General features: G+C 34.4%; 1 protein-coding gene across 1 annotated transcript; it reads left to right on the top strand.

Moving 5' to 3' along the window:
* Positions 1 to 6,329: 6,329 nt before the first annotated feature.
* On the top strand, positions 6,330 to 6,860 carry LOC149220346 (ethylene-responsive transcription factor ERF039-like). Its single transcript, XM_089387058.1, has one exon. It carries the CDS (start codon positions 6,330 to 6,332, stop codon positions 6,858 to 6,860), a length of 531 nt encoding a protein of 176 aa, XP_089243184.1.
* The last annotated feature ends 8,903 nt before the right edge of the window (positions 6,861 to 15,763 follow it).

Below are 15,763 nucleotides of genomic sequence, written 5' to 3'. Positions count from 1 at the left end.
TGCACTACATGGTAGTTCCTTCAAAATATGCGCAGTCGAGAAAATGGTCAACTCAGCCAAATCGAGATCACTTCCTAGACTTGGAGGCGATTCCTTGAGAGGATCTTAGTCAGGGACAACTGAATTCAAGTCACCTTGAAGATATGCAGCACTCAATGGAATCATCGTGTCCTACTCATGAGTCGTTATGATTCATGAACCAAGATAGGGAAGATAGATTCAAAAATTCTATATAAATAAGCCATGGGAGAACCAAAATATGAGACAATGTTATGTTGGCCAAATTGCTATCAGAGCAACCCAACATTTCATTGTTGAAGAAAAGAAAGTAAGAGCACTAGCATGTTGGCCATATTGCTTCTAATAAATCCATCATCTTAGTGAGAGGAGAAGAGTCCACCATTGAGAGATTTTTCATACTTCTTTGAGAGAGAGGAGAAGATTGCAAAGAGATTGAGGAAAGGAACCTCCTTGCTGAGGATTTTTTAGCACCATAGCTCAAATAATTATCTTCAAGTTTTTAGTATTCATCTATTGTATTCAACTTCTACTACTAGCAGTCAATAAAGGGAGCTTTTTCCATTATTTTTTTGACTTGTTTCTCCCATTGAGAATTATTGTGTATTTATCTCTTTGTTTTAGTTCATGTTTGTATATGCATTTTTTTCACTATTTGCAATGCTTTGTTTATCTAATTCTATTCACTAACAACACCAACTTTGTCTGTGTTCCTTTGCAGGGAATAAACAACTGCTAAGGAGGTGTCTTTTGGTACACCATTGCTACAAAAACACTACCACAGAAATGGTGACCATACTTTTGTCTTTTATTTAATCTAAAGGTTGTGTTTGTAGGACCCTCTCTCTACATAATTGATTTACCAGGTGTTCAATACCTCTTTGGAATTTTTGCAGGGCCCTGTGGACCTATTGTTGGTCAAAAAACTAGTTAATTTACATTTTCTTTTCGACCACAGGACTTCTTCTCGGACAGATGCACACTTCACGACATTTCATCTAATAGACGCGTCATCGCGTCTGTGCATTGCGAAACCCACACGGTTTTCCAGAAAGCAAAAAGTACCTTGTAATTTCACATTTTTCAGGTGATTGACAACTTTTAGTGAATTTCATTCAGCTCTGCAATTTTTTTCTAGTCAATTTTACTTAATTTCTCTATTAATCATAATTATATGGGTAATTAGACTATCTTTACTTTATTATCAATTTTCACATAGCTTAATTAGTAAACTTGAAGTGGCCAATCATCCACAATTCTTGTTACTAACAAAAGCATTCATTTCTTTCATTTTATGGGACTAGGAGCAAGTGTTATTATAGAAAGTAAGTAATCTATTCTTCCCTTGTGTCTCTTAGTTGAACCTAGGTTTGGATATGAAAAATTTCTTAAAGAAATTGAATTTCCATTTCCCTATTTTGAAATTCACATAGTGTAATAGGAAAAATAGCAAGTGGCCCATTATATGCATATCATTTCTTTTTCATGCAAGGAACAATTGAAATCTAGTGTAATTAGGGGAATATTGGAACGGAACATCAAATATCCACATATTCTCACACTTTACATGCTCACTTCATCACTTGCACACAATTACACATCACACACTAAGCTTCTATAAAATTCGTATTAGAAGGCATCCAGTTTCTAGAGCTTTTGATACTTAGTTTATTTTAGCTTACATATCACACCTTAAAGAAAAGTAAGCCCCTTAAAAGAAACCATAACTTGAACCAATTAAATTATCTACGGGAGCCACCAAAGAATTTGTAGTTCAAGTTAGGACCATTGGGGGTAGGCATCTGTAACAACCCTAGTGAAAATTTCATGTAATAAAAGTTAATAAAGGAAACATAAGACTACGGGTAAGGGACACGTATTCCAAGTTGAATGTTGGGCAAAGATATCCTAGTGGACATCACTGGATGTGTGTTTTGGCTAAGGAACTTGGCAAAGGCAAAGGCAAAGGTGTTAAAAAGGAAAAAATGCATTTTTAGCACATTTATTTATGAAAATAATGGAAATTAGGAGAAAAGGAAGGTCAAAGGTCAAAGGTTGCATGTGAGGAGGTAAATGAAGGAAAATAATGGAAATTGAAAAAAATAGAGGCCTCATAAATTAACCTTTTGCATGTGTGATTTCCTAGCTGGTTTGGACATGCATGGATTTGCATGTTGGTGTATGGTTCTCTTACTGTTGGTGGCATGGTTTTATTGGGTTATGATAATGGTTTTCAACCTAGCCTTGCCTTTTTATGGATTCCATGGTGTTGGGATGTTTATATCATTTTTGAGCTTTGGTTTGCCGGAAGGATTTCTGAATTTGGGGCAAAGGTGGTGTTGTCACTCACTGCTAAATGTGCTTTCAACTGTGAAAAGGGTGAGAAAGAGCAGTGAATTTTGAAGCCATTTCTCAAGCCACAAAATCTCTCAGTGCTTAATCGGGCCCTCTCCATTGCATAGTGTTTGGAACAAGATTTCCAACGGTATATGGAAGTCCAAAAATGGACTCCTAGATCAGAAATTAGAGCAGATTGAAGTTGCCCCTTTGAAAGCTAGAAAACAAAGAGAAAATACCAAGGGAGGCTCATCACAATCGCAATCGGAGTCTTGGCAAAGAAACAACAGGGGAAGACAGCGAAATATGCGATCAGCTAATCATCAATATCACAAATCGGCTATCAGAGGGACCAAGGCACGACATGTCAGCTTATTGGCAATCAGTGGAGCCCGCACATATTGCATATCGGCGGTCGGAGGCCCATGGCGCATAGAGTATCGACTATTCACGATGTAGAGCGCCAATATCGTGATATAGGTCAATTAATAAGCTAGTGGGTTGTAATCCCTTCAAGCGGATTTGCCCATATATTTCCTTGGAAAAAACACTAATTGCACACCTTCAATAACTTCAATTGGAAATCATTGGTTTATGAATTACTATGTAAAACCATGATTTTCAAGGTTCAAATGCCTGTGGGTCAAACCAAAAAAAATATAAAAATAAAGAAGAGTTATAAATTTTTAAAGAAAAAATGAAAAAATTATTGTGTAGAATAAGGATAACATTAAAAATATTATTACCTCAAACTTTATGGAGAAGCAGTGGTGTGATAAGGAGTTAGAGGGAAAAAGGAAATTAAAATAGTATAAGGAGGTGATCAACCCAAATGTTGAAAACCAAATGTATCTCTCTAACTTACAAATTGTCATGAGCTTCATAATGGAATAAAATTGGGCATTGGTCAATTCCCAAAAGCCTTTAGGATGAAAGCATTTGTCAACTTTGTGACAGTAAGAAGGTTGAAGATGAAAATAATTTTCTCTTAAATTATCCGTCATATACTCGGATTAAATCTAAAAGAAATTCTAAAAAATTCAAGTAATATTTTACTCTCTTAAAATTTTTAGTTTTAATAAACCTTAATAATGATGATCATCATATTAATTTAATTAATATATAAATATCTATAAACTGCTTAAATCTAAAAAAAAATTCTAAGTTTTACTCTCTTAAAATTTGATAAATAAATTTTAATTTTAATAAACCTTAATGATGATCATCATCATATTAACTTAATTAATATATAAATGTCTATAAACTATGTATTCATAATTCTCATATATCAGACTATTAATTAAGTTAATATATGAATAAATAATCAATTTGTGTGAATATGATTATATAATTAGTTAATCACACATTATATTTATTATATTAAATCTAGTTGTATTTAATGCTACTTTGTGGAAGCTTTTCTGGTAGGTTTTTCAAGTTTTTTTTGGAAGTTTTTCTAGTTTAATTTCTCTAAAATTTTGCAAAAATTTATTCAAAACACAAGTTTGATGAGTAATCCCTCCACAATCAAAGTGCCTGATGGTTTTTTTATGGTGCTCAATCCATATATATAGTCAAAAAACCAATTTAAATAACACAAATCAAGATTTCACTTCAAATTTTTCCGTCCCGGAAAGTCCAAAAAATCACACTAAAGATGACTCCATATTAAATAAAGTAATAGGTTATATTTATTATCTAAATTTTACTATACAGATATTTTTTTTTTTTTACTTAACTTTAAGTTTTTTGTTTCGGATTTCAGCGAGACTGTACTTTAGGGAGTGAAGGAGCTTGCAAGTTTGAAAAGCAACAGGATGCTTGAATAATGAATTATCGAAAAGTTTTTTTCAGAAGAAAAAGCAGTATATATATATATTGAGGCAATATAAGCAAAAAAGCCTGATAAGGTACATATAGAGGAACCTTGTGGTTTCCCGAGTCGGAGAAAAAAAGTAGCAGAAACTATAGATGGACAAATATTACAGATTTTGTGAGGTGCACAAAAAGAACACAAACACATTGGGCCATCCATATAGAAACAGAAAGCAACATAGAGGACGTTGTTGCGTGCTGAAAGGAAGTCTGATAGTCCAGATAGTAGAAAAGACAAAACATAGACAAAAACAAAAGATTGAAACCCGAAACATGTGGGCACTCAGAGCTTATTTCGGCAGCCTTCTAGGGATGGCATCATGGAGAGCCGAGATGTTGAGCAGAACAGACTTGAACGGGAGCTTTGAGTCTTCAAAGATCTTGAGATTCCTCCATTTCCAGACACACCACAACATAATGGGAAGGATGACTCGCTTAGATTCTTCTTGCCTTCCCCACCACTCGAACGCTGCATGGATAGAAATAAAACGAAGGTGAGGAAAATGAAAAGAAACAGCCAGGTCGTACCAGATTTGTTGGGAGGCCTCGCATTGGAAGAACATGTGAAAATTTGTCTCCTCATCAGCTTCACACATCACGCATCTGCTTGGGCCGTGCCAACATCTTTTCCTCAAATTTTCCCATGATAAGTTTTTGTTGTTGAAAACTAGCCATGAGAAGAAAGTCATTTTAAGAGGACAACCCAATTTCCAAAACACCATCGGGAATTTCTGTCTTGTAGGCGACAACTTTTTAGATGCGAGATCATAGTAAATTTCTTTAACTTTTGCTATCGAATGAGAATGAGACAGTGACCAAACTAAGTGATCTTTTAGCCCAGCACGAATGATCCCTCCTTTCGCTAGGGCAGCTTTGACATTGTCCCATGATGACAGCAAGGCGACTGGCAAGCCAATATCAGCAGCATCCTTCAAAATAGGCAAAGGACCCCTCCATTCCGCGATGAGCTTATCCCATGTAAAAAAACCCATTCTGTGAAGGACAAAAAGAAGAGAGTCTGGAATTGAGAGGCTCCCCCTAAAGCCTGCAAAAGAGTCCACACCAATAAGGATATATCTACCAGAGAACATCCTCCATTTCAGGTTCTTCAAGAAGTATTTTCCAATTTTTCTGAAGCTAAGCCATATGGCCGATCCCTGTTGAATTCCAATAGACCCGGATCTGAACCAATGTTCCATGCTTCTACCTTTTAGGTACTTTTGCTGGATGATAGCACTCCAAGGACCATCGCCCAAGATACCCCTCCACATTGATTTGCAGACCAGAGCTCTACCGAACAGCCTTTGATCCATAAGACCCCAGCCCCCGAGCTTTTTTGGCATCGAGATGCTATCCATTTTGGTCAGATGGAATTTGCCTCGATCAGCCTTTGCACCCCAGATGAAGTTGGCCGAAATCCTGTTCATGATATGAATTATGCTAGCCGGGATGATAAACAGATGGGCCCAGTAGACCGCCAGTTGCATCAAGACAGATTGGGTGAGGATGACTCTGCCTGCCAGAGATAAGGATCTATGTTCCCACACTGATATCTTCTTAAAAAATCTGTCAGTCAGCCATAGCCAGTCGTTCTTAGATGGATGATCGAAAATGTTGGATGCCTCGGCCGTCCCTTAAACATCAAAGATATTTCAACAAAGTTGGGTCATGGTACATGATATGTTGGAAGTGGAAATAATGAATTATCGAAGAAAAGTCTAGATGGATGATCGAAAATGTTGGATGCCTCGGCCGTCCCTTAAACATCAAAGATATTTCAACAGAGTTGGGTCATGGTACATGATATGTTGGAAGTGGAAATAATGAATTATCGAAATGTTCCTGACCAGTGTAGGAAAAGTTTAGATGGATGATCGAAAATGTTGTATGCCTCGGTCGTCCTTTAAACATTGAAGGCATCTCAACAGATTTGGGTCATGGTACATGATATGTTGGAAGTCTCCACCGTCCACCAATGGATGTTAAGGAATACACGGGGAATCCAAAAATTTTCACAAAAACTGGTGCCGCCTTAGGCAACCATGGGGGATTAGCAGGGGCAGAATTCTTATAAATAGAATAGTTGAATGTCTGAATGAATGCGTGTCAAGAAGGAAGCCTGCACCAATATATTTGCAAAGGAAATGGGCGATCTAACAAAATACTGTGGTGTGCGTTTTGCAAAGTCAGGAAAATGGAAGTCTGAAATTCGATGTGGTGGCCACCAAAGGGTCCACCTGATCCACCTGGGTACTTTTGATCGACCGGAACAGGCAGCCGAAGCCTACGACGGTGCTTGCCTGGCTCTGAAAGGGAACTCTGCAGTGCTAAATTTCCCGCATTTAAGAAATTTATTGCCACCATCGCTTTCTCGTGACCCCAAAGATATAAAAGAGGCAGCTAAACAAGTAGCGGCAGTAGTTAGTGCATCGCTTTCGGTGCCAGAAACTATAGTTGTATCAGAGCATATTGAACAAGACGAACAACAGAGCACTGCCAGTGAAACCGCAGCGGAATCGGAGCAGCATATTGATGGGTATTCTGCGTTCGACGACGAACCGACGACACCATATTACGAAAGGAAAATGGCGGAAGCTCTCATGATTGCACCCCCGAGGGTTGGAATTTGACGGGCATTTTGCCCGTCATGAGGCATTTCACCCGTAAAATACGTTTTAAATTTTTAAATGACCGTTTAAGGTGAAGTGTTCTGAAATGTGAAGAACGTATTTTTGACGGGTTAATTTTTTTGAAAAACGTTATTAATACTTTATCTCGCACCATTCCATTAGCCGAAGATTTTTTCTCTGGGAAAGGATATACTATAGTTTCGGGATGGTAATGTTGATCAAATACGGAATGGTCTGGTCAGCAAACCAACATTAATTTGGAATCTTTCCCTGGACGATTTCCGGGATCTGTGCATGGTCTCCCTGTCTTTCCTCTTTCATCTTCGGATTCCAACAGTAGCAAACCCAACGAATGTGGGCTTGTTTTCTTTGTACAATCGAGTTCATGAATCAATCTAAGTGTTGTTGCGTGTAATGGTAGAATTCTTCAATTCTTTGATCATCGGAGACTGTAAAACTGTTGACACGCTGCATGATAGTTTGATTAGAAAAAACTTCTTCAAACTCATTGGCCTCTGAAGCTAATGTACCTGGTCCCTTGCAGAAATCTTGCAACACAAAATCTGTTGAAGAATCGCATGGAGGCAAAATCAGACTACAGTCTAGAGACGATAGCTCGTTCAAATCTGGCAAATTTTTGGCTAAAAGAGCTGCATCTGCTCCAAGATAATAGTAAGATGGAGATCTCTCCAATGCTAACGACGACATAGATATGGTAAAAATTCTACTTTCTTTAAAAAATTAAGGACATTTTGCCCGGTAAAATGCCCTATGATTGGGAAAAATGCCAAATTCCAACCTTGTTGAAGGAAAACAGCGGCGCACGAGAGAATAGAATGAAGTGGTGGTTGTATGCAAGTTGGGTTTCGAACTTTCCATGAAACCAGGTCTGTTATAAGAATAGCCCTGAAACCAAATGCTAATACAGTAGAGGCATTTTGTATGAGTCTGAAGATTCTGCGTGCAGGGGTGGGTTCTTAGTATCAAGAAGTAAAACAATCGACCCAAATTAATATCATTATTGCTGGCATTTCTTGTTCCATGAATTCCTTGGGTTTTTTTTAATATTCTATTGACTCCATTGGTTATGCGTGCATTTACTTATAATTTACCTATCCATTATCATTGTTGCCCTTAATTATTGGTTTCGAAAAATCCAATCTATGGAATGTTTGGATCATAGATTTGAATTACTACAAATTTAATTCATATATTTTTAATGCTTAGAAGAAGGGAACTATCCACAATGATTTGTATCATCTTTTAACAAATTTTTGTTTTTGCACATTGTGGGAAACAGTGAAGCCCTCTATAACTGTTGTAGACTCTATTGCTTGATCACCTCACTAATCATGGCACACCCATTGCTTTAAATACAATTGCAGGACAACTCTGTTGTAGAAATTCTACTTTGCAATGCTTGGATATATGCCTTCACATTTATTTTTCCAAGGACGACTCTATTGCTTGATCACCTCACTAATCATGGGACACCCATTGCTTTAAATACAATTGCAGGACAACTCTGTTGTAGAAATTCTACTTTGCAATGCTTGGATATATGCCTTCACATTTATTTTTCCAAGGACGAACCTTGTTCGAGTTCTCAATTTCTGATGGCCTCAATATTCAAGTACTCATTCTTTTATAAGTATATAGATATATATCAAATTTTTATAATCCCATACCGTAAAATAATTAGTTATAGTTGTTGTACCATATTCTCGCAGATTTTTTAGCTTGCACTTTATTGGTAAATGGAGAGTGGAACACTCTACAATTGTTGCAGACTTTGTTTCTTAATCATCTCTCTAATCATGGATACTAATTTTCTTATAAATAATTGTAAGATAACTTTGTTTCAAAAATTCTATTTTGCAAGCTTTGGTTATACTTCTCCACGTTTACTTTTGTAATAGTGAACCTTAGTTCAATTTTCTATTTATGGTAGGCCACTTTTGCATTGGTAAACCTGGTTTAAGTTCTCAATTTATGGTAAGCTACAACATTCATAGACCCATGCTTCTATATATAGAGAGATAGATATTGATTTTTGATAATTCAATATCGGTAAAAAAAAATTAATCACCATAATTGGTGAATAATTTAGGGCTCATTATCCATCTTTTTTTCCATTTGAAAACATTGTGAATAGATTTATTGTTAGTAAATATATTATGAGTTGAACCCAAACAAAAATGGGTAACTCACGCAAACCCCACTACATCAGTCATCCACCATCCCTCACATCTCGGTCTTGACTACTCGAGCTACTGAGTTGTTAATATTGGAAACATTGATTGCCATCTTGAGATCAAAATTGTGCACTTTGGCTTCTTGTTACTGTGTCACGTTTATCTCTTTGGTGTTGAAGAAATCAATTGTAAACAAAATAATGTAGATTTACAATAATAATGTAGATATGTTACCTTGGGATTTTTTTTTGACAAAACCATCTAGAAATTGCTTTGTTTGGCTCTTTTTATGCTTTGGCAATTATTACAAATAGAAGCTATAAATTTGTATATATATATATATATATATATATATATATATATATATATATATATATATAGATATATATATATATATATATATATATATATATAATGTATTTTTACTCCTAGGCTTCACATTTTTAGTCTTTCTCTATTTGATTTTGTGCCACAAGTATTGTAAGCTTTCAATTTTTCACGGGTAAATCTATTTAGGCCCCTTTTGATTTGTTGATGTGACTTGAGGTGCATGTTACATATGAATGTTCTAGCATGTCCAGGTCAAGGACAACAAGTTATGGAGATTTTATTGTTATTGTTCATGAAATTTCAAACTAAAATTCATGATTCAATAAATCTTTTCTATGTTATGGTCATTTTGTTTCTTTGCTTATAATAAATATGTGAAATTTTTTAACATACTTGTAATATTGAAGGGTAATATTTTAATCAAATCTTCATTGGTGAAGGGTTAATTTATTATTAAGACATCACTTTTGAAGGGAAAAATTTTAAACATAACGTTTCTTGATGGGCAGCATAAAGACGCAAAACGTCAAAAAAAATTTGTCTGATGGGTAAAGAGGAATCCAAATTCCAACCCTGGCACCCCCTCTGCTCTACGACTATGAAGCTGACGAGGACGACCCGAACCAGCTAGCTACTGTGGTACCCCTGTGGAGTTAAGTGGAGTTAGGTGCGTTAGGGTTTAGTTGACTAGGTTCACTGATTAAGAATATTTGTTTTCCTCTGGAGGGTACAGGTTCAAAATTAGGAACCAGAGATGTAGAGTATGTATAGCTTTTGTAGACTTAGCAGTCAAGTGTTTAATAATAATAATAATTGCCATGGGCAAGATATGGTAATTTTTTTTATTTTTATGTTTGTGTTGTACTGTTTCTAATTTATGGCCATTCTTATTATTATTATTATTATTTTTTTTTGCTAATTAAGACTAACCTAAGTACCCACGGGGGATTTGAACCGGTGACCTATCGCAAGGAGTGCTTTAACAGCGCACCCATTCACCGTCAATCCAAAGCCCCGTGGGCTGTCATGGCCATTCTTATTATTATTCGTGTACTTTTTTTTTTTTAAATTGAAAATGTCAAATGTAGATACTCATTCTTATTATTTTTATATTTGTATTGTAGTGTTTCTAATTTATGGCCATTTTTGTTATTATTTGTGTGCATCTTTTTTTTTTTAATTGAAAATGTTAGATGTGGAATTAATTTCCACATCCAAAGAGGACCCATTTTGTGTACTTCTAAGTAGATATATATCGACATAAAAATCGAAAATACTTCAAAAACAAAATGTTAAGATTCAACATAAGATTTAAGAATTTTAATTTAATTATTAAGAATTTTGAAAATACTTAAAAAAATGTGATAGGATTTAAGAATTTTAATTTAATTATTAATAATTATTAAGGGGATGATAAGGATTTAAACTCCATGGAGTATCTTAATAGTATTCACAAATCATTGTTAAAATTTATTTTCAGAGTAATGTCATTTCTTCATTTTTAGTTAAACTGATTAATTTTTAAAAAATGTCATATAAACAAGTTTCATATGGATTAGGGGAATTTTGACTTCTAAAATGAGCCTTCTAAGGAAAATAATAAAACAAGATTTAAAATAATAAAATAAGAGTTATAATTTACTTTTTCTTAGTATCTAGAGAATATAATTTTGCTCCTTGTTTAAAGTTGACTAAAATTGAGAGCTTTTTCACTTTGCATAAACTAAAATAAGAATTTTGAATTTTTAAATAAAAACAAAGAAAACTAGTTTTATTGTATTTTTTTCGCTTATTTCCCTCTAGGTTTACTCAAATGTCAAGTGTGGACACTTATTGGATGCAGAATTAAATTTCACATCCAACGAGTACCCACTCTCCATACTTCTGACTAAACCCACATCGACAAAAAATGAAAATACATGGAAAGGACGTGTTGAATTTTGAAATAGTGTTTTGAGATATTTAATTTAATTATTAATAATTATTAGCTGGATGATAAGGATTTAACCTCCATGCAATATTTTAGTAGCATTCACAAATTAATGTTAAAATTTATCTTCAAAGAAATGATGCCTTTTTCGTCTTTTTAGATAAACTTTTAATTTAAGAAAATGTCTTATAAACAAGTGTCATATGGATTAGAGGAATTTTGAGATCTAAAATGAGCAACCGAAGGAAAATAATAAAATAATAATAATAATAATAAGAGTTACATCCACGGAGCGTAGAGTAGACAGTGATAGGGAGTTCTATTAAGGCGTTTTGTGGTGTAAAAGTCACCGGTTCAAAACTCCATGGGAAAAAAATCCATCCATGCTAAGGGTTGGTGTGACCCAAGCCAGGTGCGATCCCCAGGTGATTTTGTGGCTTAGATGCCCTGGGTCATGGTTGCTCAAGCCACAAGTTAGTAGTTCATGTCATATAAGGACTCACATAACCTAGCAAAAAGAATAAAAATAAAATATAAGAGATATACATTTTTAAATAAAAACATTAGTAGTGCATGTCATATAAGGACTCACATAACCTAGCCAAAAAAATGAAAATAAAATATAAGAGCTATAAATTTTTAAATAAAAAAATATAAAATATTTTTTTTATGTAGATGCGTTGGATGTAGAATTAAACTCCACATCCAACGAATATATATACTTTGCATATTTCTGAGTAGACCTACTTCGACAAAAAATGAAAATACATGAAAAAACGTGTTGAATTTTAAAATAAGATCTTGATAATTTTATTTTAATTATTAATAATTATTACGTGGGTGATAGGGATTTAACCTCCATGGAATATTTTAGTAGTATTCACAAATCAAGGTTAAGATTTATCTTCAAAGTAATTATGCTCTTTTTCATTTTTAATCAAACTCATTAATTTAAAAAAGAAATGTCTTATAAAAAAGTGTCGTCTAGATTAGGGGAATTTTGAGGCCCAAAATAGGCCTCCAAAGAAAAACAATAGAACAATAATTAAAGTAATAAAATTAGAACTACGAATTTTTAAAGAAAAAAAAGAAAACTACTTTATTGTAGTTTTCTTATCTCCCTCTAGGTTTACTCAAATGTCAAGTGTACACACCCATTGTCTGCATGATTAAATTTTACATCTAACGAGCACCCACTATGCATACCTCTGAGTATTTACCCACGTCGATAAAAAATGAAAATACATGAAATTTGAAATTAGGTTTTGAGATTAATTTAATTTTTAATAATTATTAGTAGAGTTAAATAATACAGAATAATAAACAAGATATGAAAGATAAAACGTTGAATTCATTTACTATCCATAATGACATATATTTATACAGTGTGTATGATCCTCAATTTTCATATACCAACTGGTCTCTTGGACTCCAATCACTCTTCATATTCCACACCCAAAACGCTTCGTGGAATAGGTGTCTAACATTTCCCCCCTAATCTGAAGGGGTATATATGAGTCAAAGTATAGAGATATAATAAAAATATACAACAATGTATGATAGAAATAGGTTGAATGTGCTCTCTGAGATGATGGTATAAGATGGGAGAACTCAAGGTCTCAACTAGTGGTGGTTCAAGGATGACCACCAACACTGAAATGCTTAATGCAGTTCTTGGAACAATTCCAAATCTGGATAGAAGGGAGACGTTTGGGTATCAACCTAGAATGTTTGATGTAGTTCCTCGAACAATTCCAAATCTGGCTAGAAGTTGAAGTCTTATGCTAGAGGAATGTATTAAAAAATGGAAACCATTGGGGTATCAACCTAGAACTCTTCCAAATCTAGCTAGAAGCTGAAGTATTCTTCTAGAGGAAGTCTTCTGAAAAGGGAGACCATTGAGGTCTCAACCTGTGGTGGTTTAAGGAAGGAAACCAACCAAAGGCATGCACATGGGTTTCTTAGTCTCTAGATACAACCCTAAATCTAGGTATGGTTGACTCTAGCTCTAGGATTAGGTAGTAGGTTCAGGTCATGGCTCAAAGTTTCTTGATTATATTTGGAGCTTGTAAATGACCATAAATTCCCCTGCCCCCATTAGATATAAGGTGAGAAGATGAAGAAATCTGAACTGCAAGACATGTCAAAACTTGAGAACAAATTTTGTGGTATGAGCAAAATATATTCTTGGTTGTTGAAACCCATTTCCAAGAAGTGATCCATCCAAGGTGAGTCTTTGTTCTTGCAGGAGGCTTGTTTCTAAAGCATCTTTTTGAATGACAAGTGTGTTGACGACAATGTTCACATGGATGAAGATCAAAACAATGATCTTTCACATGGCCAACTTTTTCACAATGTTGGTATTTGGCAATATATTATGAATGTGGATGACGAGCAAGCTCTGGAACAGTTGAAGATGAACCGACTTTAAGAAACCCAACACTTTGAAACTGAATGGGATCGAAGTAGTATAGAATATGAAAGGACGCCTCCTTGTCATATCCAAGAGCAATTTTTTTCCTATTATTAACAAGCTCTTCCTAAGGCCTAGTGATGGGCTTTGGAAATGGAACCTAAACTTTTGTATCTTTATGCAAAATCACTCTCGAAATTGGCATTTGATGGGGACCAACCTCAACTTTACTGACTTGATCACTTGTTGGTTGTTGATGGGAGTTTGTTTCAACCTAAAATAGAGGATTTCTCTGAACAAAAACAAGTTCAAAATATTTTGAATTATTTTTTGTTGTATCTTATCTCGTTGTAGATGTGACTCAAGCTGCAAAAAATCAATATTTTCTTGTGCATTTTGCAAATAGGTTCTAATGTCAAAAAGTGTGTCCTTGTTGACTCTGACTATATTTTCAACAACATATACTCTAAGATTATTAACTAATTCTAATACTCCATAAACCATTTTCCAACGATTTAAATTGTTTAATTCAAATACACTCCAAAAATCAAATGAAAGAGTTCTCTCTTTGCTAAAGGAAGTTGTAATTGAACCAAATGTTGCACCAAGGCCAAATGAAGGTGCAATGATGGAACTAGATTCAAGATTGTATGATTATTGAGGATTTTCTTTCTCCTATTAATTCATTCTCTTAATTAATAGAAGGATTGGACCACTTTTTACATGCAAAGCATTATGATAGAAAGAAGTGCCAAACAATATCTAGATGCCAACAATTCAAGAATGCCAAAGGAATCTTAACAATAGATGTAGTTAGAAGAATAAATAGTAACCATCTTCATACATAGGCACTGTTGTCAACTATCTTGCAACGCGCAAACTTCACCAAGATCTCTAATTCCACCAATATTTTCCATGCCTTACACTATAATTATTACCAAGATGAGGGCCCACTAAGTGAGAATACAAAGTTGTTCCAAAGTGTTAGGGGATAGTTATAGAACTGAGAAAATATTCAAAATGCATCCAACACCAAATTTTAAATCCTCCTTGGCACTACAAGGTACCAAAATGTTGGACATTGGATAAACCAATGCTCCCCATGTGTTTAGTGACATGGACTAACTGCCTCTCATGGATCCTTATCTCTGGTGATTCGATCATTGACTAACACCTGCGGGTTTTGGTCTAATAACAATCGTGATTCCCAACAATAGGTATCACAGCATAGGTCACGAGTTCGATACACACTTGACTCGCATTAAGGGGAGATTGTTGGACATTGGGTAAACCAATGCTCCCCGTGTGTTTTGTGACATGGACTAACTGCCTACCGTGAATCCTTAACTCTGGCGATGTGATCTTTGACTAACACCTACGGGTTTTGGTCTAACGAAAATCGTGATTCCAAACACAAAAAACATCGAAATACAATAGGAAACCCATGAACTATGTTGTGGCCTCTTTGCATTTCATTGCAAACCAAATTAAAAAACAAATCCCACAGTTCTAGGGGATAGAAAAGCTGTCCAATTCTTCAATATCAGCCCATGAGAAAATAACTGAATCAAGGTGAAACTTGAATGGATACTTACAACACATGGAGAGTTCTCTAACCAAAACTCATGACATATGTAATTCATTGCATACAATTCATGACATTCTACACAACATAACTTACATATATACTTTAATTAGTGCACTATATATATATATATATATATATATATATATATATATATATATATATATATATATATATATATATATATATATATATATATATATATATATATATATATATATATATATATATATATATATATATATATATATATATATATATATATATATATATATATATATATATATATATATACACCATGACTCTAACACATATGACAGTCATTAAATGCACATACCAGGAGTGTTAATGCATAGAGACTGCACACATAAATGAACCAATGAATCAAATTTACCCTTCGACATGGGTTTTAAATATTCTTCATATAGTTCCAAACTACATGTTTCAATG

The sequence above is a fragment of the Pinus tabuliformis genome, chromosome Q, assembly GCF_031772625.1.
Source record: "Pinus tabuliformis cultivar Carrire ecotype Pingquan chromosome Q, CPIR1, whole genome shotgun sequence".
Taxonomy (NCBI): Eukaryota; Viridiplantae; Streptophyta; class Pinopsida; order Pinales; family Pinaceae; genus Pinus; species Pinus tabuliformis.
Note: the sequence above shows the minus strand (reverse complement) of the source record. Positions and strands in the feature narration are given on the sequence as shown.

Excerpts from the sequence above, each read along its gene's own strand:
- LOC149220346 (XM_089387058.1), top strand. The coding sequence starts at position 6,330 with ATGCGTGTCAAGAAGGAAGCCTGCACCAATATATTTGCAAAGGAAATG.